The 27732-nt window shown below is 37.7% G+C and overlaps 1 protein-coding gene across 4 annotated transcripts in view; it reads right to left on the reverse strand.

Moving 5' to 3' along the window:
* Herc1 (HECT and RLD domain containing E3 ubiquitin protein ligase family member 1) overlaps positions 1-27732 on the reverse strand; it is a 163842-nt gene that overhangs the window by 131816 nt on the left and 4294 nt on the right. For all 4 annotated transcript variants that reach the window (XM_060384853.1, XM_060384852.1, XM_060384850.1 and 1 more), the window contains exons 2-4: positions 10428-11383; positions 6735-6830; positions 138-332 (exon numbers count right to left, since the gene is read on the reverse strand). In XM_060384853.1, the coding sequence (XP_060240836.1) occupies positions 138-332; positions 6735-6830; positions 10428-11357 (1221 nt within the window). In that variant the 5' untranslated portion in view covers positions 11358-11383. The remainder of the gene's footprint in view (positions 1-137; positions 333-6734; positions 6831-10427; positions 11384-27732) is intronic.

Raw genomic sequence — 27732 nt, forward strand, 5'->3', positions numbered from 1 at the left:
ATATAAATAATAAATCTTTTTTTTAAATGTTCAATCAAGAGTTTTTACTCATTAAAAATATATTCAACATAATTTAAGGCACAGAAGTATATATATCCCATTATCTACCAGTTCACAAGGAATATAAGAGAACTTACAGTCTGAGCATCAGAGAAACTAGGAGCCAGTTTGGGTTGTAGTATTTTCTCCTGTGTGCCTTCTACCAATTGATGGCTGCTATTGCTTCCCCAAACATACACCTCACAAGTTTCAGAAACAATGGGAGCATCACCAGTCTGAATGCTATCTGGGCTAGCACATGTTCTTGAGTAGTCAGAAGCCATTCTACAAACCTATTGAAAATTTAAATATACAAAAAAATTTACCAATACATTTTTAATTTTGTTTTACATATTCTCTAAAATTACTGATTTAACTTCTAATACTCTAAGCTACTCACATCCAACTTTACATACAGATGGCTAAAATATTTACTAGCACAGAATGAATAACTAAAATGGGAAGAGGAAAATACACAATCAAGCCTCTTTAAATAAAAATGTTATCCCATACAAATTTTACAGAAAATCAAAGTTCATAAAGACAAAGTAGAAAAAAAAAACACCATTGATAATGTTGTCACCTTAATACAATGTTACCTTTTATTCATATGCACATTCTTTAAGTCATTACCATAAATACAGAACTGACAAATGACACAGACAATAATGCAAAATTTTCAGCCTATCTTCATGCTTGAATAAACAATATTCCATCTAATGTTAAAAATCACAACTAGCCACTTTGCTGTAATGGAAATTCAAATCCTAATCTGTGTTATGTAGACCATTTACTGACCAGGCATGGGGTACACTCCTTTAATCCCAGTACTTGAGAGGCAGAAACAAGTAGATCTCTTGAGGCCAGCTTGGTCTATACAGTGAGTTTCAGGACAGCCTGGACTACACAGTGAGACCTTGTCTCAAAAATATATTATGTTACTGTATTTTGTCCCAAAGCATAGGAACCGAGGTGATCTTCTGACTGTTGCAACCAAGAAATAGGTCTATATCAGAATATCAATCTCACTAAAAACACACTGAGTATTAAGGTTTAAAGTATTTTACAAATTGATATTGCAGGAAAGAGGAATGCCATTATTTTAAAACCAAATCTTCAATCAGTGGAGCTAAAATTAATCCCTCTGTTTGCTTTCCATATTTTCTGATATCAACTAACTTTTGTCCAATTGATTTCTTTATTAATGTACATGAACACAATACATAAATATATTAAAACTATGACTCTAATTATTGTCAATTTGTTGTTTAAATGTTTTTTAAATAAGTAAAACAAAGAAAAATATTAAGAGCTAAAATGTGTTTGCCAGCATATTAAATGGGAAGGGATAGAAGAGTTTTACTCAGAACCTTTAAATGTAATGCAAAGTAATAGAGTAAGTATGTTTGACAAGCCTTCTTTATGAACACGGGGACAGTCCTAAGGACACATATCTGTCTCCTATAGAGGATCTGGAACGTCACTGAACACAAAAAGAGGTTGGTGGTACTAAGAGAGCAAAACTGATCATTTATAGACCTAGTACTATGACAAGGTCCTTCCTTACTCTTCTCTCAAAAAAGGAGGAGGGGATATTCATGAGGTTTAAAAACACACTTTTAAAGTAAAGCTGGAAAATGGTTGATAAGCAGGATTCTGTAAAAACCAGGTAACAGAACCAGCATCAACATAATTCTATAAACACTCCAAATCTGCAGAGAAAAACTCAAGCCCCTATTTAATATTTGTAACAAATTGTGTATGGCTCCAAAAACAATATGAAAGTAGGTGAGCACAGCATAACACCAAATACACACTCAGTATTACCATCTGGAGAGTGGAAAGTAATGGAGGCCCGGCAGAAAACAGGTGGGAACTCAAGACGAAGATAACAGGCCAATCTAAAAAAAAACCAGTTAAACCTCGGAAGAGCTCTGACCTTCCCACAGCAAACAAGACAAAGGGTTCCAGGACAATAAGTTTTAAATGTCCTGGGTTAGCTAGTTCCTGTAATTAAGATACATAGACGGACGGACGGATGGACGGACGGACGGATGGATGGATGGATACATAACCACATAACCATCCAGGATTCCCTCCCAAGACAGGTGCAATGAAGAGGACAAACTACTAAATTCAGAAATGCATGTGATACAAACAGCAGAGAGAAAAGATGGAGAAGGAGAAGATGAAAGTTAGAAGAAAAGGCTGAGGAAACACCACGGTTTTAAATATTATACAAGAACAGTAGAAAGGAAATCTAAAGGAAAACAAACAACATGCCATCTTGAATCCCAATTCATTCTGAAGTTCAGAAAAACTAATTTCACATAAAAGTTAATACGAAGGTACTCTTGAACTTGAATACTTGGTCATAAAGATGCCTGGCTATAATTCTAACAATCAAGAGACTAAGGCAGGAGAATAATGAGGCCAAAGTCAGCCTGGGCCATAGACCCTGAAACAAAAAACGAAAACAAGAAACACAGAATGAAAAGAGCAGGAGAAAACAAGGAAAGGAGAGAAACTAGGGGGAGAGGAGGAAGGTAGACAGGAAGAAAGAGGAAGAAAAGGAGAACAAAGGAGGGATAGAAAAAAGGAGAAAGAGACAGAACACCATCCCTATCATAAAAACATGACAGAAAAACTCACCCCCCCACAGTAAACTGTGATCTGCTTCAAGCCAAAAGAAATTAAGAAAATCAGTATGTACATGAAAAACACAAATCTGAATCAGAAATGTTCATATAAGGAAAGTAAGAGACAGGGATGCTTAGCTCTGAATGGGACTGACATGTCATACCTCTCCAGCCAGGCTTGGGATCCTCACTGCAGAGGCAGCAGAAAGAACGTAAGAACCAGATAACTTCAAGGAAAAGTCTTGTTTTATGGACAAGACAGGACAGTTACATATACAAACTCAAAGGGATTGTGGAAGCATGTATAAGACTATCCTAACACAAGCCAGACAAAAACTGCAGCATGGAGGGGACAGGTGGGCATGAAATTCTCCCACCTCTAGCTGAGGAACTAATGGCATCTGATAACTGCTGGAAGAGGGAATCTAGTCTTGTCATTGTTGCTTTAATGATGTCAACCATTAAATAGATCAAACTCCAAAATAAGCCCCACTTCCAAGAGTAGTTGGGCAATACAAACTGGACTTTGTAGAATAAAATAAAGAGAAAACTCAAAGTTGGATGGATCAGGGAAGTAAGGGTAGATTTAGGAACGTTGGGGGAGGGGAAATATGATCAAAATACATTGTATGATATTCTCGAAGAATTAATAAAAAATGTTATCTTAAAAATTTCAAAGGAGTCAGCCATAGTGGTGTATGCCTTTAGTCCCAGCACTCAGGGAGGCAGAGGCACACAGATCTTTGTGAGTTCAAGGCTAGCCTGATCTACAAAGCAAGTCCAGGACAGCCAAGGCTACACAGAGAAACCCTGTCTCAAAAAAACAAAAAAAGAAAAAAAAGAAAAAGATTTAGAAAAAAAATATAGAGGAATAAATTAGAAATTTTAAACATTTAGAAATGAAGTAGAAGAAATACAAGATAAATAAAAATAGTATGGGCTAGAGGGATACTCAGCAGTTAAAGAGCACTTTCTGATCTATTAGAGGGCCAAAGTTTGGTTCCAGTACTCACATTGGACTACCTCTAACTAAAGCTACAGTGGATCTTACTTCTCTGATCCATCCAACTTTTAGTTTTCCTCTTCTGGTAACTACAGGCACCACACATATGGCATCCACACATACAACAAACATATAAATAGATAAATAAAAATAAGTCTTTTAAAAATTAACAGACAGTGCCCTATGAGTAACAAAAATAAAAAGACATTGTATACATGAAAAAATGATTTTTTAAATTTCTCAATAAAAGGTGAAAAAGCATGGTAAAAGACTAACATACAAATAGGAGTCCCTCCCCAGAAAAGAACCAAATAAGCTGGGTGATGGTGGCACATACCTTTAATCCCAGGATATTCGGGATGCAGAGGCAGGTGGATCTCTGTGTGTTCCAGGCAAGCCTGGTCTACAAAGCTCGTTCTATTACAGTCAAGGCTACACAAAGAAAACCTGTCTCAAAGAAATCAGAAAGAAAGGAATGAAGGAAAAGAAAGAAAAGGAAAAGGAGGAAGAAGAGAATGAGAAGGAGTGGGAAAAGGAAAGGAAAAAGGAAAGAAGGGAGAGAGGGAAGGAGGAAAGGAGAAGGGAGGAGGGAAGGAGAGAAGGAGGGAATAAAGATAATATGAAAATCTACAATTTAGACACATTTTTCTGATATAAAAAGAGATCTGAAACTACATATTAAATTCTCACATTTCTAAGATTATCCCAGAAAAAAAAAACATCAAAATTTATTCTAGTAAAATTACTGATCTTTAATGGGAAAAACCCTTTCTTTCATCTGCTTCTCATCAAAATGAGCATGTGACTCCTACAGAAAAAACAAAATTATCTTCAGACTTTGACAATGTTTATGCCAGAAGAAAATAGGATAACATATTTAAGATTCACAAGAAAAGATAATATGAACCAATGATTCAATCAAAAGCAGTTTTCAAGAATAAGAAGCACAACAGTTATCAGCATGCAAGAACTCAAGAAGAGAATCTTCTTATTCCTCTGCACTGTTATTGAGAATCTAGACAATAGGCTTCGAAGTCAAAAAGAATAGAGAGGCTAGTGGGACTAACACTAAATGAGGGTCAAAAGGCAGAGACTGAGGAATGGCTGGCTATATGCTCTACAACTTCAAAAATAAATGAAGTACAAAAAAATTGTTTTTAGTAACCGCATAGCAGTCATTATTTGTTTTATTTTAAACTTGCTCTGTGTGTGCTCACAAATATGTATGACATGTGTAACGTGGTTAAAACAAATAAAGGATATTATATTTCTGTGATCCCATAGTCTTGAGAACCAACAGTGTCCATTTGAAAGAAAAAAGATATAATTGTAATATAGGAAAGCAGTCAGTAGCTCAGAAGGCATGTTGACTTTAAATCAATGTATCAATCAATCTCACACACATGCACGCATGTACACATGCACACTTTGTAGCTATGTCCACTACAAAATAGCTTAGAAAGATCACACCCTGATTGTGGTTGTGAAAATCAACTTTCTCAATAAAAGAAAACAGCAAATTTGGGGGAGACAGCTATTCAATTGCCTAGTGCAAGAAGTATATGTAAATAAGCCAGAAACATACTGTATAAGATAGCAAGAAAGCTATCAAAGGTTAGTAGCCTCATGTCAGAATAACCCAGGAAAAACCTTACACTACCACCTTGAAAACACTATTAGCCAAAATGAAGCAATATGCCCTATAATAATTCCATAGACCGAAACTCAAAGAGGCTCAAACCTAATAGTTTGTATGGATATTGTTGAATGAAGTCAATTGGTCATATTTAGAGAATGATAGGAGTAGCAATTCATTCAACTAAAAAAATCTAGTACATAAAAGCGAATAGGGAGCCTATGGTGGCATATACCTTTAATCCCAGCACTTGGAGATAGAGGCATAGATAGGTGGATCTCCTTGAGTTCTAGGCGTCCTGTTCTGCAAAGTGAGCTCCAGGACAGCCAAGGCTGTTACACAGAGAAACCCTGTCTCAAGACCCCTCCAAGCTTCCCCCTCAAAAAAAACTGAATGGGGAGAATCAAGCACTGACTCTACCTTTCTTTTATATCAGGAATAACCAGTTGGTCAAGAAGCAGTTCTCTAAAAAGTATTCCAACTAATCAATGGAGAAAAAAATAACAGAATTAGCATATCATACAACCACCACCATCCCAAAAAAGGGGGATATAAACACATACATTAAAAGATTTAAAAAACATTTTTTTTTGAGCTGGGCACGGTGGCACGTAATTCCAGGACTAAGGGAGGCAGAAGCAGGCAGACCTCTGTGAGTTCAAGGCCAGCCTGGTCTACAAAGCGAGTCCAGGATAGCCAAGACTCTATAGAGAAACCCTGTCTAAAAAGAGAGGAAAAGAGAGATTTTTAGAGCACTTTTTAAGTAAAAACTGAACTCAAGTCCAGGCACACACATGCGGACGACAAAACTACATAAACCTGCAAGGAAGTTAGATTAAAAGTCAAGACAGTGGTTCTGTTGCACAGGAAAAACACAAGTAATGACCAGAATTCTGCAGTGGACAGCAAAATTCTATTTCTTTATCTTTCATGAGTGTGTGTGTGTGTGTGTGTGTGCGCGCGCATTCTCGCATGCACGTGAGTGCTCACTATAACATTTATATAAGGGCCAGAGGACAACTTTCCTTCTACCACATGGTACCTGGCAATTATAATCAAGTTGTCAGTTTTGACGGTAATCTTTTTTTCTTTTTTTAATGCCTGAGTACTGATTAGAAGGGTATTTATTTTGTAACAATTCATAAAGGTATACAATTACTTATATATCTTTCTGAATCTGTTAGTAATTTTTTTTTCAATGAAAGTCATCAATACATGATCAAAAACTTAAAATAAATGAAAGGAGATACACTAGAAAGTATCTCTTTCTAATAACCCCTGCCAACTAAATCTTGAATTCCACTCTCCAGAGGCAACTACTGGCACCATTTTCTTTTAGAGCCTTTCTAGAGATAAATATATGCTATAACATTTTACAACACAGTCATTTTAATGCAAAGCTATGAAGATCACATACCTCTTCAAAAAGACATAATGCTGCCTCATAGAGTGAACATAATCCTTCAGATGTCCTAGTTGGTTCTCGCCACTGACTCCGATCAGCAGACGAACCCTGTAATTAAATATTTTGGGGTACAATATGGAAAGGAAACAGACATACATGTTAAAAAAAAATTGAAAAACCTTTTAAGATTAGGTGTATTATGACCAAATCCTAATATTAAGCCATGAAACCAAATAAAAATGTTAACAAATGTATTGATTCAAATTATTAATTAAGTACCAATCCCCTTCCAACTGTCTCATTAAATAGTGAGAAAACCATACTAAATAAAGTGCAGAATTCTTCATAGCAAATGCAGAGTCTTGAAGACAGCAGTCTATTTTTCAATGGTGTCCTTGACTCACTTCATATGACAAAGGAAGAGGAGGGGTGATTTCTAGTTAGGTCCACCTGGCACCTGTCCAGGAATAACAGGTAGACAGAAACTAGAAAGCCAGCAATAAATTGTTACATTTTATGACTACTATAAGGTAGTCATCTGTGGAAAAAGTTAATCAATTTAACAGAAGCAGGTAAAAAATATATAATGTGGTCAGAAAAATATGGATTTCAAAAGTAGACTCAAGGTTGTAATTACCTGATAGAGTACATGGCCCAGGAGTCTGTGCTATATTATAATAGCCAATAGTTGTATATATCAGGCTAACACAGTTGCTGCACACCTTCAAGATCAAGGTAAATAATATCTTACCTCACAAGTTAACATGGTAATTGAAAAAATATGCAAAGCGCCATAAAGAAAACAGGCACTAAAATTAGTTCACTTCCTCCTTACTCCAAGTAGTGAGGAACAGTGAATCAAAGAAACTGAAAAGGCATGGAGTAGAATATTATTAAATAAAGAATAAAAGACATCATATACAAAATTATACATGTATATATTTACTATAAGGATTTCTTGAGCTTATAAAGTCAATTTAAATACCAAGTCAATTTGTGCATATGTAGCCAAAGTTATTCTAGAAGATGCTCAAATAAAGTTAAAATAGAAGAAGGTGTAGAGTACTTGCCTAACACATGAGATCCTGGGCGATCCCAAGCACAGGGTGCAGGGGTGGGAGATAAGGCAAGGAAACTCAACAGTGCTGTTAGGCCATAGTTCCTCTAGCTGCTTCTCTCTCCCCACACATCAAGCCCAGCTCACTTGTAGCTTCTTTCCAGCTGCCTGGCAGTTTTATGCCTCCCATTTGCAGCTTTAAGCAAGACTAACTCCCTATGCACACACACCTAAATATGCAAGAAAACGTATGTTCCCACTCAGTATCTGACTCCTTGGCTTACAGACTGAGCCATATTAAATCAAAGGGTGCAGAACTTCCCCCTTGCCTACTAGAAACTTACAAAAGTTAGAGACCCACACTATGTGGTCTCAGTTTCTTTCCTGAATCTGCTGTATCTGACACACATTTCTGTTATAACAAATAGACACTGTGTAAAACAGCTAAAGTCCTGGGGTACTCCTTTCCTTCCAAGGAAAGGTGAAGGAAGCCTCTTACTCATTTTGTTCTAGAAGAAAAGAGCCATGTATAATCAAATATATATAGTCATGGTGTCTAATATCTTTTTCCTCTCTTTAGTAATAAAAGCAATACAAAATGCATAGCTGATAAGAGACATTGAGTGACTTTTTATAGGAATATTAACATTTGAGCAGATATTTCAGATTTGAAAGAAACAAAATCTAAAAGGGGCAAAAAAATACAATGAGAAAAACAGATGTTCAAGTAACATCCGTTTCTAAATAAAATATTTAAAAAAGAAATTGAGCTGGGCAGTGGAATAAAATATTTAAAAAAGAAAATTAGCAGGGCAGTGGTGGCGCACAACTTTTAATCCCAACACTCGGGAGGCAGAGGTAAGAAGATCTCTGTGAGTTGAGACCAGCCTGATCTACAGAGAGGGTTCAAGAACATCCAGGGCTATACAGAGAAACCCTGTCTCAAGAAAATTTTAAAAAAGAAAAAGGAAAAAAATCAATAATAAAGTGACCCAATATTTATCAGTTCACAAATACAAAACATACACCAGATAAAAGTTAAATGCTTCTTTTGAAAGTGACTTTTTAATGAAATGTTTTTATTAATCAAAAGCTTTGAATTTCACTTGGTGATGGAGGGAAGGTGCAAAATATGTAAATATAACAAGTGGCATTTTTAGTGATGTTTAAATACATTTAGATTATATTGGGCAATAAAGGGTACATAAAAACTCATTCCTCTCCCCCCCCTCTCTCTCTCCTTTCCCTCCCTCCCTCTCTCTCACACACATACCAAAAAAAAAAAAAAAAAAAAAAAACACCTGGAAGAACATGATGGCACACACCTTTAATCTTATAATCTTAGAGGCAGAGGCAAATGGATTTCTGCGAATTCAAGACCAGCCTGGTCTATACAGGGAGTTCCAGGACAGCCAGGAACACACAGTGAGACCATTAAAAACACACCACACACACACATGTATGCATACACACACGCATGTATGTGCACACACCAAAAAGAAAAAACAAACAACAAAAACTGACCAATGTAACTTTACTGAACTTATACCTAAATCAGTTTATAAGTATTTGAGCCTTAATACTTTAAAATTCAAATTTTTATTCTTGGATTTCAAAGTTATTACATTTCAGTCTTGCAGATTCTTAAAATGTATCATATATATGTTTGTTTTTTAATATGATATCCAAGGTTACGATGGTGAAGGGATTCACTTCTACTGGCGACAAACTCTTCACAGACTTCTGCCTAACTCACAACTTCTGTTTATTTAGGTCTCTGTTCAAACGTCACAACTCAGAGTCCTACCCTGACCACATTCATTCTCAAACTATCATTCCTCTTAAGATGTCTCACCTGAAAACATGAATTTGTTATGACTTACTTATTTTATGCATACAGTTTTTTACCGTATGTATATCTGTGCACCACGTGAATGTGTGCCCTCAGAGTCCATAGAGAGTGTTGGTCTCATGATACTAAAGTTACAGACAGTTGTGAGCCACCATGTGGGTGCTGGGACCTGAACCTGGATCCTCTGCAAGAGCAACAAGCTGGCTCGTAACTGCTGAGCCATCTCTCCAGCCCTCTAAATTTATGTATTCCTTTCCTGATGATCCTAGCAAGATGTAAAGTTTGTAAGAGCAGAAACTGTATCTCTAGGGCTATACCCTCAGGTCTTAGAATAACACTTGACATACAGTACATAATTTAGAAAAACTGGAAAAGGCCTGGGATGGTGGTGCACACTTCTAACTGCAGCACTTGGGAGGTAGATGCAGAAGGATTAGAAATTCAAGGCCAGTCAAGGCTCTATAGCAAGTTGGAGCCAGACTGGAAGAAAAAAAAAGATGAAATTTGAGATGCTTTAAAAGAAAAACAAAAAAACTGTCATCTACTCACTAGTCAAGGTTTCTCAGTTAACACATGAATTTACTAAACACAAAGTAAGTCTCCAAATCCCCTAAAATAAGCTAACACTTAAACTATAAATTCTGCTTCTGATCCAGGGACCTTTACTGTAATATATATTCAATTTAACATATCAAAAGAACTCCCAAATTGCTTACAAGAGCCACAAAATCATTAAAAGTAGGGTTGATTAGCTAGCAATTTGTCAACGTTGACATTTGGGGAACACGGTACATACCAAAGAACGCCTCATCTGCATTAATATAGCCATAAAGCAGTCAAAGCTGATCATTCCTTCCTGGCTTGATAGTAGTTTGTTTTTCTCCATGGTATGTACAACCGCTGAAGCCCCCAAAGCCATTTCTATCCATTCAAGAAGATATCGCAAAGAGCCTCTCTGAGCTGCTAGGCCAAGCAACAACTCAGAAGCTAATCTACGACCTAAAGTGTCTGCCCCAGAATTGGGAATGGTTACTCCTTTAAGAAATGTTGTAACTTGCGATAAGCAGTCCAAACCCATAGGAGGAATCTTGCTTTCATTTGCTAAAGACAATGGAGGCAAAGAGCTCACAACTTCAATTGCAGTATGAATAACGTCGTTGCAGAGACTGAGGCCAGGTCCCGCCACAGGCATCATCCAGCTTTGTCTCAGAAGTGCAAATAGTAAACTCAGACCAGTTCGGACACCCATTTCTATAAGTGCATCAGTGCTTGACCGGGGACGTTCACTGACAGAATGAACATCTGCTGAACCAGAGCTGCTCTCCGGAGAATGCTGCTGCTGCTTCACTTTGCCTTTGTCATGGTACTTATTTGAAAGTGCGTAAAAGACACGCTGGAGAACGAGCAATCGTTTCCTCAGTGCCCCAGCAAACGGAGAATCTGAACATACCATCTTTGCTAGTGCTAGCTGGCTGCTAAGAAGGGCATCCAAATAATGGTCCTGTTCATCACTTGAAAGAGACTCACGCTCGAAGTCCGGCAACTGGGGTCCTTTGAGACATAAAACCTGCTGAGGCAAAGGTACTACTTCCTTATTGCTGACCAGTTTAGAATACAAAACAGTAACTCCCTCTCTTGTTGCAATAGATTCACTGTCCTCTGTGATCCAGGAGCTGTTCAGGTGTTCAAGCCATTTCAGTTTCACTGGTGGAACCATAGTCGCCATGTTGGTTTATTCTTCAGCCATTAGTTCTACAAAGGAAGAAAAGGAGACAATAAAAAACAAAAACAAAAACAAACAAACAAAAACCAGCATAGGTGATTCCTAAAATGTTTCCGAACTTCTGTCTTATATTATATTCAGTGATTTCAAAACCAGTAAAATGTGACTGAAGTCTAAGGTTTATTAGCTCATAGCATATGCCATTGTTATATTTTAGCTTTGATAAATGTACCATGGTTATATAAGACAGTAAATTAAACAGAAATGGGTAAAGGTGTATGGAACTTAAAATTGCAAAATTTTTAAAGTTAGTTTAGAAAAAGGAATTTAATTCTTTTGTTTTCCTTCGAGACAGGGTTTCTCTTTGTAGCCTTGGATGTCCTGGAATTCACTCTGTAGACCAGGCTGGCCTCAAGCTCACAGAGATCCAACTGCCTCTGTCTCCCAAGTGCTGGGATTAAAGGCATAGCTCATTATTTTATTTTAAAAACAGACCTGGGGGAGGGATGGAGAGATTTAAGAGCACTGGCTGCTCTTCCAGAGGTCCTGAGCTCAATTCCCAGCAACCACATGGTGGCTCACAATCATCTATAATGTGATTTTCTGGCATGCACATGTACATAATGATAAAGATTTCAATAATAAATCTTTAAAAATAAAATAAAAAACAGAGCTGAAGGGTATATTCAGGGATAAAGTGCTTATCTACTGCAATGTGAGGCCCTATATTTGATCCCAAGCCTGGAAGGGAAAAAAAGGCACACAAACATAACAAACAAAATTTTACACTTGTTAAATGATGATAAAAAGAAAAACAAGAAGAGTTTTCTAATGTTCTATACCTCTCTTCAATCTTAAATGTTTCAAGAAAAGGAAAAGCTATTTCAAAAAACAGTGAGAGCTGCTGGATGTGCTAGAGCACCCTTTAGTCCCAGCACTCAAGAGGCAGAGGCAGGTGGATCTCTGTAACTTTGAGAACAGCCTGGTCTACATAGCAAGTTCAGACCGGCCAGGGATACACAGTAAGACCTTAAAAAAAAAATTGGATTTGAAATGTATCTCTGAGTTCTGAAGTCAGTACTATTTCATTGCCCCATATCATTCCCTGGGAAAAATGATTTTTAAAGTGTTAGAAGGATCAAGTGTTAGGGCCTGTCAAAATATACATGCCCCTACTCCACCCAAGCACTTTTTGAGAGAAGTAAAACCAGCACTTCTTTTTCCTGCTAGAACCCTTTCATTTCATTAAGGTGATGATCCCTCTTTGCTGCCCATTAGTATAGCTTACATATTAAACTCCCAGACAACAGGTTCTCCTCAACTCCAATCCATTCTCTAACTCAGTACAAACCCAAACCTAAGTTTACATGCTCAAAGCCTCAAACAGCTAATCTGATGTTCAACAACTAACTTTTTACAATCAGAAATTAAAGAGCCCAACTTGCCTTCCTCCCTCTCTCATTTACTCCTTTCATACTTAAAATTCCTAACACTGGTTCTTTTAAAAAGGCATTGGGAAAACTGCTTCTAATATTTTCATTTAATGAAGTCCTTTCTCTTCTTTCTTCCAAATTTACTTCAAAACTCTTGTAGGACCTTTCAGAATTAGTGCATTCTAATTTTCTAACAAAATGTTTGTTACTTAGAACTAAAATTATATAAGATTTTAAATCACCTAATAAATAACATAGACCTCAATATCAAAAACCCTGTTTCACTCAATTTTAACTCCCTAGCATGCAACTTAAATCATCACCACAGTGTGTACTAAATTACTAATTAATTGCAATTACTTTTCTCAATTAAATAATTAAGTAACCAAAAGGGTAAGTAGGGTAATTCCTGTCAGTTTCTCCAGACCTTAAGCATTTAGTGGTTAGGTACTATTTCTTACTCCAATAAAAGTATAAATAAAATATTTTCCACCAGACCTTGGGAGGAAGGTCCAGTTGCAAATGCAAAGCCAAGGAAGGGGTCACAAATAGCTGGGCATAGTGACATGGACCTGTAATCCCAGCACTCAGGAAAAAGAAGCAGGAGAATCATGTCTGAGGCCATCCTGTACTACATACTACCTTCCAGACCAGCCTAAACTACATAGGAAGACCTTGTATCAAAAAAGGGTATCTGAGTGAGGATTGATCATCTTACCCCAAGTCATCCTTCTTGTTTAGCTTCTTTAGGTATACAGATTTTAATACATTTATCCTATCTTACAGGTCTAGTATCCACTTATAAGTGAATATATACCATGTGTGTCTTTCTGCTTCTGGGATACCTCACTCAGGATGATCTTTTCTAGATCTCACCATTTGCCTGCAAATTTCATGATTTCCTTGTTTTTAACTGGTGAGTAGTATTCCATTGTATAAATGTACCACAATTTCTGTATCCATTCCTCCGTTGAGGGACATTGGAAGTAGGAGAAAACAAGAAACAGGACAGAAACCTACCGTACAGGGCCTCTGAAAGACTCTACCTAGCAGTGTATCAAAGCAGATGCTGAGACTCATAACCAAACTTTGGGCAGAGTACAGGGAATCATATGAAAGAAGGGGGAGTTAATATGACCTGGAGAGGACAGGAGCTCCACAGGACCAAATATATCTGGGCACAGGGGTCTTTTCTAAGACTGATTCTCCAACCAAGGACCATGCATGGATATAACCTAGAACACCTGCTCAAACGTAGCCCATGTCAGATCAGTCTCCAAGTGGGTGCCCTAGTAAGGGGAACAGGGACTGTCTCTGACATGAACTCAGTGGCTGGCTCTTTGACCTCCCCACCCTCCATAGGAGGGGCAGCCTAGCTAGGATACAGAGGAGGACATTGCAGCCAGTCCTGATGAGACCTAATAAGCTAGGGTCAAATGGAAGGATAGGAGGACCTCCCCTATCAGTGGACTTAGAGAGGGGCAGGGAGGAGATGAGGGAAGGAGGGTGGGATTGGTAGGGAATGAGGGAGGGAGCTACAGCTGGGATACAAAGTAAATAAACTGTAATTAATATAAAAAATAAAAATTTAATTTTAAAAAAAAGGATATCTGAGCCTGGAGGTGGTGGTGTATGCCTTTAGAGCACTCGGGAGGCAAAGACAGGTGGAGCTTGAGGACAGCCTGTTCCAGGACAGGCAGGGCTACACAGAGAAACCCTACCTCAAAAATGAATGAATGAATGAATGAATGATGGTTGAATGAATTGGTTGATAAAATCTATGTGACATGGAATAACAATTTTTTAAAACTTAGAAAGTGAACTCTCTCAAGAAGCCCGGACCCATGTCTTAGCCTTTCTTTGGCATCTCTCCCTTAATGCATTTCTTAATAAAGTATATAAGTTTGTTTCACAAAGAATAAAATACTAAAAGTTTTTGACAACTTACTATAGAAAACAAAATCCTATGGTGAAAGAACTGATCTCTTCCCCCTGGCTCTCCCTTCCGTGAGTATACTTCAGATTTTTGATTCCTGGAAAGAGTTTCCTGGGCATATGCCCAAAAGATGTACCTTTGTATTATTTGCATATGTTGTCCCTTCTACTTAAGAACCCGCTTCAGCAGCCATTATCTAGTGCAAGATCTCAGTTTAAATAGCCCAATATCAAGGACTTATTACTCCATATGCAATAAGTCAACTTAAACATAAGTTAACTATTACTTCCTCAGGGAAGCTATCCTTGACTGCACCCACATAAAAGCAAGTCCAACTTTTAAAATACATAGCAGCCACTACTTTAACTCCATTCACAGTTTGCAATTACATACTATTTGTGTAGTTATCTGCTTAATGTGCATTTATAATTAAGTGAGAAGTATACTGTTTAGTTTTTGTCCCTGGTTCCTGATAGCTTCTAAGACCCTAAAAATTTCCTAAGTGATGGGGAGGGCATTTTTTATACTCACAAGCAAGCTCTGTTCTAACATATCTGAACTTATACTAGGTGAGCTCCATTCTGAAAGAAATGGGCATCAGAGAAACCAAACAAGTGATTAAAGGGTTAGAGCTTTTGTGCCTACCTCCAGACCTTGGGGAGTGAAAGGGAGACTGCTATTGAGTAGACATTTACCAAGGCTATTTACTTCTCCAAGCTCAGGAAGAGAGCTCATTCCCAAAGTTCTGCAACCTAAATTCTAGCACATGCTGCAATGCTGGAATCCCACTCCAGCCCCAGGCACTTGCTGATTGATTTGGACACTTTTACTCATTAAACTATATAAATTGTTAAATAAAACTGTAGAAGAAGAGACAGATTTGGACTGACCACCTGCATAATTTTACAGACCAAACCATACTGGAGTGCCCAAGCTATAGTTTCCCATCAACAAGCTATCACTGAGTCATTATCTCATCTACTTACAGAGTGGGCAGACAAACAGTCACATCTCCAAAGAACCAGTCTTAAGCACGTGACAGAAACCCTTTGCTGTATCCTACAAATGCAAAGCAGATGTAAAGGACCAACCTACTTTGTTCTTTATTTCTGCTTCCTTTAGTCCTTTTCTGTCCATAAAGCCTATCTCCTCTTCTCAGCTCACTGGAATACTCTTTCTAGTTACAGAAAGAGGTGTTGCCTGATTCAGGACTCATATATAAAAGGGAATTAAATCTATAACTCAATTTGCTTTGATTTTGTCTTTTGATAAAACTATTGATGTTTAATTGCACGAAATCAACACTTAATGTTTGTGATTACTATTTAAAAGGGCAAGCACAAAAAGGGAATAGACTCGATACATTTGCTGCAAATTGTTTTGCTACAACATCAGTAAGAACTAGTCAACAAAGCAAGAAGGCAATGTGCTTATTCAGCATATAAAGAACTATAGACAAAAGAGAATCAAACTAATGGGGTTTTATTCTAGAACCACTAGTATACATAATTCTGATGAACCAGCTAAATCCTGGCAAACTGCTGTTATTTTGTTTTTAAATCTATAGTGATGATTTATCCTACTAAAAGTCCATTTGTCTCTTTCTCTCTTCATGACCCAATACACAAATCCAATAATCACAGATTACCAAATCCCCCAAATAAAAACCAGAATTGTAAAAACCACCAAAAGACTAGGGTTAAAAGAAAAAAAGTACTATCAATATTTTCCTGAAACCAAAATAAAGACTAAAAGAGTTGAGCAAAGGGTTCTTACAAACAAGACCTTGAAATAGTTTCTCCAAATGAATTTTTCCAAATCCTAAAGCTTTCACACATCTCTAGACAAACAAAGCAATGACAGCTGTTAGCATTTATTGAGCACTTTCTACAATGCAGGAACTAATACTGCCTACATTGTTAAGATAACTATGAAACAGGTGCCCAGGTTACCCGCCCCCCCTCCCCCACCAGCAAAGGAAATAGAAGCATAGAGAGGCTAAACAGTTTGCCAAGGTCACAGTGAGGACAACTAACAGGCTGCGTAATAATTCAAAGACAGCAGTTTGACACCTGACCTTTCAAACAATAAGTCACATTGCTTCTGATCATCACGGTGGAAGTTTTAACAAGTTCTACATCACTCTATATTTCTTTAATTAAAAACCTCAAAATGTTTCAAAGACTCAAATGTCAATTCAGCTCATTCTAAAAGTCAGCTATGATTTAAAATATGTTCTCCTAACAACATACTCAAGATTAAGAGATTTCAGGGGCTAGACAGGTGGCTCAGCAGTTAAGAGCACTGGCTGCTCTTCCAGAGAACCCGGATTCAAATCCCAGCACCCACATGGCAACTCACAACTGTCTGTAACTCCAGTTCCAGGGTATCCAGCATCCTCATACTGACACACATGCAGGCAAAACACCAATGTACATTTACAAAAAATTAAAAGGAAAAAAAGATATTTCAGGGCAGGCATGGTTGCACACCTTTAATTCCAGCACTTGGCAGGCAGATTGCTTGTTCTGCCTTGTTCAAGTCTTGTCTGGTCTAGAGTTCTAGGCCAGTTCAGGATAAATGGTGAGACCCTACCTCAAAAAAATAAAGAGAGAGCAGTTTCAAATCAGATAACAACCAAAGAAATGGCAAATGACTTTTCCCAGTCCTATTCAGAATTTTGCAGGACAAACATGCAAAGGCTGGGGAGGCTAAGACAAGAGGACCCTTGAACTCAGGAATATAAGACCAAGACATAGCAAAATTCTATCCCTACAACAGAAATGGTCAAAATGAAAAGCAGGAAAGAAAGAGGAGGGAAGGAACAGGAGAAAGAGGAAGAGAATAAAAATGGGGGGAGAGGGGGACCGGGTATACAGTTCTGATAAAGAACAAAGTTGGAAGGGGGTGCTGAGGTTATAGCTCAGTAAAAGTGCCTGCAAACATGAGGACCTGAGTTCAGAACTCCAGCACCCAAGTAAAAATGGAAAACCAAGTGGTACATCTGTAATCCCAACACTGGGAAGTCAGAGAGAGGAGGATCCCTGGAGGTTACTGTCCAGCCAATCTAACCAGTGAGTGAGCTTCAGATTCACTCAGTCCAAAAACAAAGTAGAGAGCCATCAAGGCAGACATCCAAAGTAACCTCCAACCTCCACACAAGCTCCACACATGCACAGAGGTGTAGACACACACACACACACACACCAAAGCTGGAGATAAAATTTATTGAATTAGAGACTATAAAGCTAATATAATCAAGGCTTGTCATACTGGCATCCAGAGAAATCAACATCAGACCCATGTAAATATATAACCAACTGTTTTTTAACTGAAATACCAAGGCAGTTTCATTGTTTCAACAAAAGGTGCTCAAACAACTGATTAAACATAAGGGAGTAAAATAAAGCTTGCCTTAACTTCATACCATACACAAAAGTCAACTCAAATTTGTTTAACGAACCAAAATGCCGGAGCTAAAACTAAAAATCTGTAAAAGAAAAACAGAAGCTAGACATGTGATTATACTTATAAAATCCCAGCACTTCGGAATTTATTCAAGAAGACACCAAATGAGAGGCCAGTTTGCGCCACATAACAAGTAATGAGGGAAGAAAATAAAATAGAGACAAACTTATCAAACCTGGTTAAGAAAACCATAACTTGGGACAATCCAAATTTAAAACTTTCTAATAACATTATTAAAATTGTATAAAGGTTGCAGAGATGGCTCAGCAGTTAAAAGCACTTGCTACTCTCAAAAAAGACCTAGGTTCTGTTCTTCACAGCCACACAGAGACTTACAACTCTAACTCCAGTTCCATGGGATCCAACGCCTCTTCTGGCCCCCACAGGCACCAGGCAAGCATGTGGTGAACACACATACACATAGGCAAAACACTCATACACTTAAAGTCAAATAAATAGCTTTTTAAGACAAAGAAAAACAAGCTACAATAAAGAAAACTAAAAGTTGGTCAACAAGACCAACTTTTTAAAGTTGTTCTCTGACTTTCATATGCACCAATGGCATGTGCACACCCACATTCACATCTGCAACACACAAACACACATCATAGAAACATAAACACACATAATATCAATGATTTTTGTGAAATTTTGAAAAAAAATTAAGTGCTAAGCACAAACTGAAAAAAAACTATTTGTAAACCATGTATCAAATAAACAATTGTTATTGTTTACAACAAGAATATATATTTTTTATTGTGGTTGTGGAAAGGATATTGGACTCTCGGGAGCTTCTCTACCCCAGCTAGTTCCCAAATAATCGAGACAGAGACTTTTATGTGGTGGTGCACATCTCTCATCCCAACAATTAGGAAGCACAGACAAGGGACTATCTGTGAATTCCTGGCCAGCCTGGTCTACAGAGATAATTCCAGGACAGCCAGGACTGTTAAACAAAGAAACCCTGTCTGAAAAATAAACATGTCACCAATATAATAAATAAGTAGTCAAATGACCATACAAAAACATATCCAACATCATTAGTCCCTAATAAAATGCAAACTAAAACCTCAATAAGCCCACTAGCCTGGCTAAAATTTAAAAACACAGCCAGTGCCAAGTACCTGGGAAGACATGGAGCAAGCAGAAGACTCACCCACTGCTAACAGAAAAGTAAAATGAAACACTATTTGACAACTTAGTATAAACTTCATTAGAAACAAACACAGTGCTTTCATAATACACAAAATTCTATTTCTTAGGGATTCACTACATATTTGCACATGACATTACAGCAGCAGCATCCCTAACAGCCAAAACTATCCTTTGCTGTACATATAACCTTATCACTTATTAAAGACAAAAGCAAATTTACATGGTAATAAGGTGGATGTTCTTGTTTTTAAATGATGAATTAAATCTCGGCTTCTTTGATGCAGCAGGACGTAACACATGTTCAACATTTCTCAGACTTGTGGGGTCTTTTTTAACATTTTTTAATCTGAATTTACCTTATGTATCTGTGTGTGCCCAAGTATACATATATTCACTGTGTGAACCTGGTGGCCACAGAGGTCAGAAGAGGGCATCAGATCCCTTTGACCTATAATTACAGGTGTCTGTGAAGCTGTCATACAGGTGCTGGGAACTGAACCCAGGTCCTCTCAAAGCACAGCAGTAAATGCTATTTACTATTTAACATTACTTTAACTTTAACCATGGAGAAGAAAGCAGAAGTAAAATATACTAAATTAACTATGGATTCAAATCAGAGATATGAAATAAAGTTGACTCTTGTTGACAAAAAGTCAAAGCAAAAATACAGAATTACAAGGTTTTAGTACAAAGTCTATGACATATAGCTATTTTTAAACCTACTGCTTTGGGACAGCAGATGGCTCAGTGGTTTAAGGCACTTGCCACCAATCCTGATGACCTGAGTTTAATCCCAAGACCCACGATACTGTTGAGAGAACTGAGTCCCAAAGTTGTCCTGACTTTTACATACATTCCATGGTACAAGGGCTTCCCCCAAACACACATACACAGGATAAGAATAATTTAAATTTTTCAAAGAAATAATAAAATATTACTATTTTTAATAATACTTTTTCAATGTAATGATTCCAAACAATGGTTGCAATCAAACACACATAGATTATCAACACACATTCTGGATTTTTTTGGTGGGTTGTTTTGTTTTGCCTGGTGAAAGGCATCATTTTGTTCATTTTTCAGTTGAATGAACAGATTCTGGGAGCCAGCCACAATTGCTGGGCTACAGAATAGAAACTGACTTGTAATGAAAGAATCTTTAAAAACAAAAAGAGTAAATTGCACATGTCAAGTTAAACAATCTGTTACTCTAATAGGTGTAATTAATCCAGAATGCAAACAAACTGCCAACACCTGCAGTTCACCTTAAATTGTAGTTGAGCTTTGGCCAGGATCCACAGGCTAGACTACAATAAAAGTGGATTTTCTAAGACTGTAGGTCTGCACCCCGTGGGTTCTCATAACTGAATAGGCAGGTTTATAGATGTACAGCTACCAACATTTAATTCAAAATCAAACACATAATGAATCCAAGGTGTCTGGCAGTACTCACCCACACTGTATCACACAACCTCACTACAGCCCTGGTTCTGAAGACACTGTGTGTGCTCTACAACGTGCACAGTCATGCCACACAATGCCAACCAACACTGCCTACAACACCTGCTCACAGTCCAGACTAAGTTACAACTGCAGTGCTATTTTCTGAACGTGCCAAGCTTTCTGCTCTGTGGAAACATAATAGTTTAATCACAGGGGGAAAAAGGATTTTAACAGTCCCCTAAATGTTATTTCTCAGCATGTAAGTATAAAATTAGTGTATCTTGGGATTATATTGTACTAAAATATTTCATTTTTAAAATTGCTGTTTAAGTTGCTAGCTTCAGTTTCACAAACAAATGATGAATTAATTTTGGCTTGAGATTAGGATAGAATTTCCCACAATTTCTTAAATACCCTTAAAGATAGTTCTGCCATTTTGAACATGTTTTGTTTAAGATTTATTTATTTATTTATATAGCATCCTGCCTGCATGTGTGCCTGTGTACCAGCAGAGGGCACCAGACCTCATTATAGATGATTGTGAGCCACCATGTGGTTGCTGGGTATTGAACTCAGGACCAGTGCTCTTAACCTCTGAGCCATCTCTCCAGCCCCCATTTTGAACATGTTAATGTGAAGATAAATGTTGAAGATATTCTATACCTTCAGTAGCTATTATACAGCCAAGTTTTATATCCACCTTATAGTATGCAAGTTTGCTTTCATCTTTAATAGTAAGATCTATGTTTATCAAAGAATTGTTTTATAACACACTTATGATTATTATCAGTAAATTCTTTGTATGTTTGTTTTATATAGCCATATAGCTGGGGTCATATACAATTTTCTCAGGAAGTCTAGTGAGATAACCCAAAAGAAGAAAGACATGCACAGTATATACTCACTTATTAGCCATATAACATAGGATAAACATACTAAAATCTAAAGTCCTAAAGAACCTAAACAACAAGGAGGACCCCAGGGAAGATGTTTAATCCTCATTCCAAAAGGCAAACAAAATACAAAATAGTCATCAAAAGTACGAGAAGACAAGGAATAGGATAGTAGCCTTCCACAGAGGACCTCTGAAAGACTCTACTCACCAGGGTTTTGAAGGAGATACTAAGAAGTCATAGCCAAACTTTGGGCAGAGTGCCAAATTCTTAAGGAAGAAGAGAGAGATAGAAAGACCTGGAAGAGACAGGAACTCCACAAGGAGAACACAGCCAAAATTACCTGGGCCCAGGGGGCCCTGCAGAAACTGATACTCCAAGTAAGGACCATGCATGGTGAGGACCTAGACCCCTTGTTCAAAGGAAGCCCACTGGCTGCTCAGTTTCCAAGTGGATTCCCTAGTAAGGGGTACAGGAGCTGTCTCTAACATGACCTCCGTGGCCGGCTCTTGATCACCTCCCCTTGTGGGGTGCAGCCTTGCCAGGCCATAGAGGAAGATCATGCAGCCAGCCTTGATGAGACCTGATAAGCTAGGGTCAGATAAAAGGGGAAGAAGGCTTCCCCTATCAGGGAACTAGGGAAGGGGCCTTGGGGGAGAAGGAGAAGGATGGGTGTGTGTGAGAGGAGACAAGGGAGGAGGCTGCAGTGGGGAGACAAAGTAAAGAAATTGTAATAAATAATATATAAATAAAATTAATTAAAAAAAAATAAAACATGGTCATCCTCAGCTGCAAAGTAGTATCCTACTTAAGCTACATAAGAATCTTGTCTCAAAAGAAGAGATAAAATAAGTGCTGAGGAAGGTATAGGGAAAAAGAAAAACCCACTGGCTGAAATGTAACTTAGGATAGTCATTATGGAAAGCAGTATGGAAATTGCTCTAAAAATAAAATGTTTTTAAGTCTCTCCTGATTTCACTCAACAGAAGTGAAACCAGCACCTCCCAGAGATACCCACATTCCTGTACGCACAGTGCTCTTATCACAGTCAAGATGTAGAAGCAACCTCAGGATCTGTGGTGGTTTGAATGAGAATGGCCCTCATAGACTCCTGTGCTTGAAGGTTTGGTGTCCGTGAAGGATCAGGAGGTGCGGCCTTTTTGAAAGCGTGTGTCACTGGGAGTGAGCGCTGAGATTTCAAAAGCACCCCTTCTGTTTTTTGCCTGTGTATCAGGATGTGGGCTCTCAGCTACAGCTACAGCACCATGCCTGCTTGCCTACCTTCTGCCATTCTCACCACTATGATGATGACGGACTCTCACCCTGAGCCTCAGTAAACTCCTTCTTGTATATGCTGGCCTAGTCATGCTGTCTCTTCACAGCAATAAAAAGTAACCAAGACAATATCAAAAAAAGGATTGGATAAAGAAATGATGAAATATACACAACAGCATAATTTATTCAGCTGTTAAAAAAAAAAGATTCTTATCCTATTCTTGAGGCAGGAAGATCACAAGTTTGAGAACAGCCTGGGTAACACAGAAAAGAAGATAAAGAATGGGAAAATAGGGTAGGAAACAGAAAGAAAGAGGGAGGGAAAAAAGAATAAAGTAAAAAAAAAAAAAAAAGCAAATTTGGGCAGATGGCTCACTACTGCAGCCTTGCATTCAGAAGCTTGAGACAGATTTTTGTGGCTTGCCCAGGTTACACAATGAGACTGTTTCAAAAGATGAACCAATCAGTAGAGGTGCTTGCAACACATACTTGACAGCATGAGCTCCAATACTGATAACCGTGTAAAAAGCCCAATGCTCTGGCACACAGCTCTAAGCCCAGGACTCCTATGAGAGATGAAGACAGGAGACTTGCCAGGTAGTTCCCAGGCCAGCTAGCCTGAAGAATACAGTGCCACTGTAGAAACAAGAGAGACCATGCCTCAAAAGAAAGCAAACGGCAAGAACCAACTCCTGAAAGTTCTCCTCTAGCCTATGTACACATACACACACCACAGACAAATAGTTTTAAAAGGTAACCATGTGAGATAGGTACTTTACATTGCTTACCTAAAATCAGCACTTCACTAAAAAGCATACAGTATACCTTAAATTTATACAATAAATAAACCTGAAATGAAAAAAAGGACAGAGAAAATTGAGTGAGAATGTAGTTCCATGGTATTGTGTCTACCTAGCCTGCACAAGGCCTTGGGTTCAATCCATGCAGTTTTAATTAACTAACTAACTAATTAATTAATTAAGAAACACAAAAAAAATCAATGAACACAACCAATCACAGCAATCAAGTGTTACCTGAAGTCTGTATCAGCATCAAAGACATTTTAAGACTGCACAGACCATTACTGGTTCTATTCACAATCAAGCACCTAGAATAAATATAGGCTCCTTAAGTGCAAAAATGTATCATCTTGTTTGTCAGTGTTGGGGATCACACCAGGCACCTACCACTTGCTAAGCAAGGGTTGAGATATATCCTCAACCCTGATTTTTAGTTAATGTGTTTTAGCACCTGGAGCAGTGTCCATTCTAGCAAAGAACCCAAATCCTGCCTTCCTTTCTAGCCTGTAATGGATATGATTTTAGTTGTCCTATTTTTTTTAAACTATCAGTTTCATCTTGAGACTGGTCTTCTTGGGGATAGGGGGCTGGGAGTGGTTCATACTACTCTTACCGTGGACTAGAGTTCAGTTTCCAGCACTGAACTCCATGAACTTATGAAAAGGCTCACAACTACCTTCTAACTCCATCTCCTGGGGAACTTGGTATTTCTAGCAATATCAGGCATCTGCACTCATGTGCACACACCCTCACACTCACATACACATATTTTTAAATGACAAAGTCTTCTTGATTATGGGAACTGTAACGGACTACAAATACTATTACTGGTCAATATGTCAATAGATGTCAATAGATGTTCCATAGATGTCAATATGTACTGCTTGTGTTGTTAAAAATATAGTAACTATCATGAAATGTGAACCAATTGTAACATTAAGAAATCCCAAAGGAGCCAGGCATGGTGGCACATGCCTATAAATCCCAGCATTTAGGGAGGCAAAGGCAGACAGATCACTGTGAGGGCCAGCCTGGTCTACAGAGTCCAGAACAGCCAAGGCTACACAGAGAAACCCCAACTTGAAAAAACATTTAAAAACTTAATCAAGTCACATATCTTTTGTGAACCACTACAATAATTTTCACAGATAGGCATTATGAATCAATCCTTTGTATCCATTAAATAAGAAAAGATTCAAATAAGAAATCATGACTAGGCAACAAATTGTATTCTAATCAATTTCACCTGCATACAATAATCTATATCCATCAGTATAATACTGATGGATAATATATTTCTCAATCTAGAACAATCCACTAAACCACAAGCTTTTCTACAATGATTACAAAGCATTTTAAGCACTTATCTATGGAAAAAAATTAAAAAGCAAGACAATACATTCTGTTGGTGAGGCTATGAGGAAAACACAGTGAGTCCATTTATTTCTGATGGTACAAATGTAAACAAAAATGAAAACACTTAGCTACCTGGGCATTAACTCTTGACCCATCAATCCTACTTACAGGAATCTACTAGGGAGATACACCATATATAAGAAAAATAGCAATGCACAAGGTCATTAATAGAAACATTGTTTATAACTGCAAAATACAGAAAACAATCTAAATTTCACACATAGGTGCAGCTATATCTAGATAGCTGTTTTTTAAAAATGAAGACACTCTAGAGGCAGAAATAGGCAAATCTCTATGATTCAAGGCCAGCCTGGTCTACAGTGAGTTCCAGGATAGCACAGCCTACATAGTAAGAAAACCCTATCTTTTAAAAAAAATTTTTTTAAATCAATATGAAAACAATATAACTTCAAAAGAAAGAATCAATCTGCATCAATTCCAGGATACATTACTGTTAAGTGAAAAAAAAAATGCAAAAGATTTTGATAAACTCTTCATGTAAGAAAGAAATAGAAGAGCTAGAGCTGTAATTCAGTGAAAAAGTACTAACCTAGTAAAACGGGGTCCTTGGCTCATTCTATAAAAATATACATGTGTGCATGTGTGCACACACACAGATTAACAAAAAAGCAGGAAGCAGTTCCTCAAAAAAAGTAAACATAAGATGGCAAACCCCACCACCATCACCACCCCACCCCCACCACCAACAACAACAACAACAAAAAAAAAACACAAGCAAACAAACAAAACTACACCTGGAATAATTGTTATGACCAGAATTGCCTCCTAGGTATACATTTTAGAAAGAAAAATATACGCCTAAACACACACACAAAATGTGCATGAATGTTCATAGCAACATCATTCCTAGTAGCTGAGAGGTTAAAAAAAAAAATGTCTATCAACTGACACATACATGAATAAAATGTATTATAGAGATATCATTCAGGCAGGAAAAAAAAACCTGAAGTACTCATACATGCTACAGCATAAATGAACTTTGAACAAATTACGCTAACTAAAGAAATCAGGAACAAAAGACCACATATTATATAATTTCCATTTACACAAAATACCCTGAATAGAGTAAGCAAATCCACATAGAAAGTAGAACAGGATGCAGGCATGGGAAGTGACTGCTAAGGACCACAAGGTCTCTTTGGGGTAACAACTGTTCTAGAATTAGACAGTGGTAGTAAGTGGCACAACCTAGTGAATACTTTTTTTTTTAAACTACATGACAGCAAAGTCCTGTAACCCAGTACCTGGAAGGAGGCAGAAGCCCCCCCCCAAAGTACTGGGAGACCTGTCTGAAGAAGGAAGGAGGGAAAGGAAGGAAGGAAATAAACTGGTTTATACACTTTAAAAGGTGGAGTTTTGATAGGACAAGGTGGCACATGCCTGTAGTCCCAGCACTCAAAAGGTTGAGGCAGGAGAATAACAAGTTTAAGCCCAGCATGAGATACTCAGTAGATCCTATATGAAGTCATCATCACCCATAACAATAATTAGTTAACATTAACCAGGACTGAGAACAATCAAAATAAAAAACAAGAAAGCAACAAAGGAACTGAACTGCACTGCACAAAAACAACACAGCCACACTGAAGAGAGCAGGGAATAAAACAGCTAACCTAAATAGCTAAAACTAAAGATAAAAACTGTACATAGATAATCTTGTGAATGAGATACTCCAAAAGTTAACAAATGTTACTGTACTGAGATCCAGACTTCTGTCACAGAAAGAAGATACAAATAAAGAATGAGGGAAGATCAGAACAAACTTGTAGTGTTGGAGGAAAAGGTATGGATATAAACTCATGGTCATTAACACATAGAGAAATACAGTTGTCCTTCAGTACCTCTAAGGGGTAGGTTCCAGAGTCCCTAACCCTGGCAGATAACAACACCTAATGTTCTCTGATCCCTTATAGTCAGTTTATTTAACTGTAGGCAGTGGTTCCAGCATATAACTAAATTCAGGGGTGGCCAAAAAAAAGCTACAATAAAAGATTTCACAAGAATGAATCCAAGCTGTCTCTAGCAGCATTCATTCATGTGCATCCTGTGACTCCACTGAAGTCTTGGTTCTGAACATAGAAAATATATGCTTTGTACTATGCATGCCATGGCACCATTCAATGCCAAGGAGCAATGCTGGAAACATCATGGCTCAGACTGAGATTGTTGTAAATTATGGATTGCAGTATTTTTACCATACAAACTGTTCCACTTTTATAGTTTAATTACAGAAAACAAGACTTCAGCCAGGAATGGTGGCACAAGCCTTTAATCCCAGCACTCAGGAGACAGAGGCAGGCAGATCTCTGTGAGTTTGAGGCCAGTCTGATCTACAAAGCAAGTCCAGGACAGCCAAAGCTACACAGAGAAACCCTTTCTCAAAAAAAGAAAGAAAAGAAAAGGAGAAGAGAGGAGAAGAGAAGAGAAAAAAGAAAAAAAAAAAAAAAGAAAAAAGAAAAGGAAGGAAGGAAGGAGAAAGAAAACAAGACATATTTTTATTATCATATTTTATTATCATTCCTAGCACATAAGCATCAA

The sequence above is a fragment of the Meriones unguiculatus genome, chromosome 6 (assembly GCF_030254825.1).
Source record: "Meriones unguiculatus strain TT.TT164.6M chromosome 6, Bangor_MerUng_6.1, whole genome shotgun sequence".
Taxonomy (NCBI): Eukaryota; Metazoa; Chordata; class Mammalia; order Rodentia; family Muridae; genus Meriones; species Meriones unguiculatus.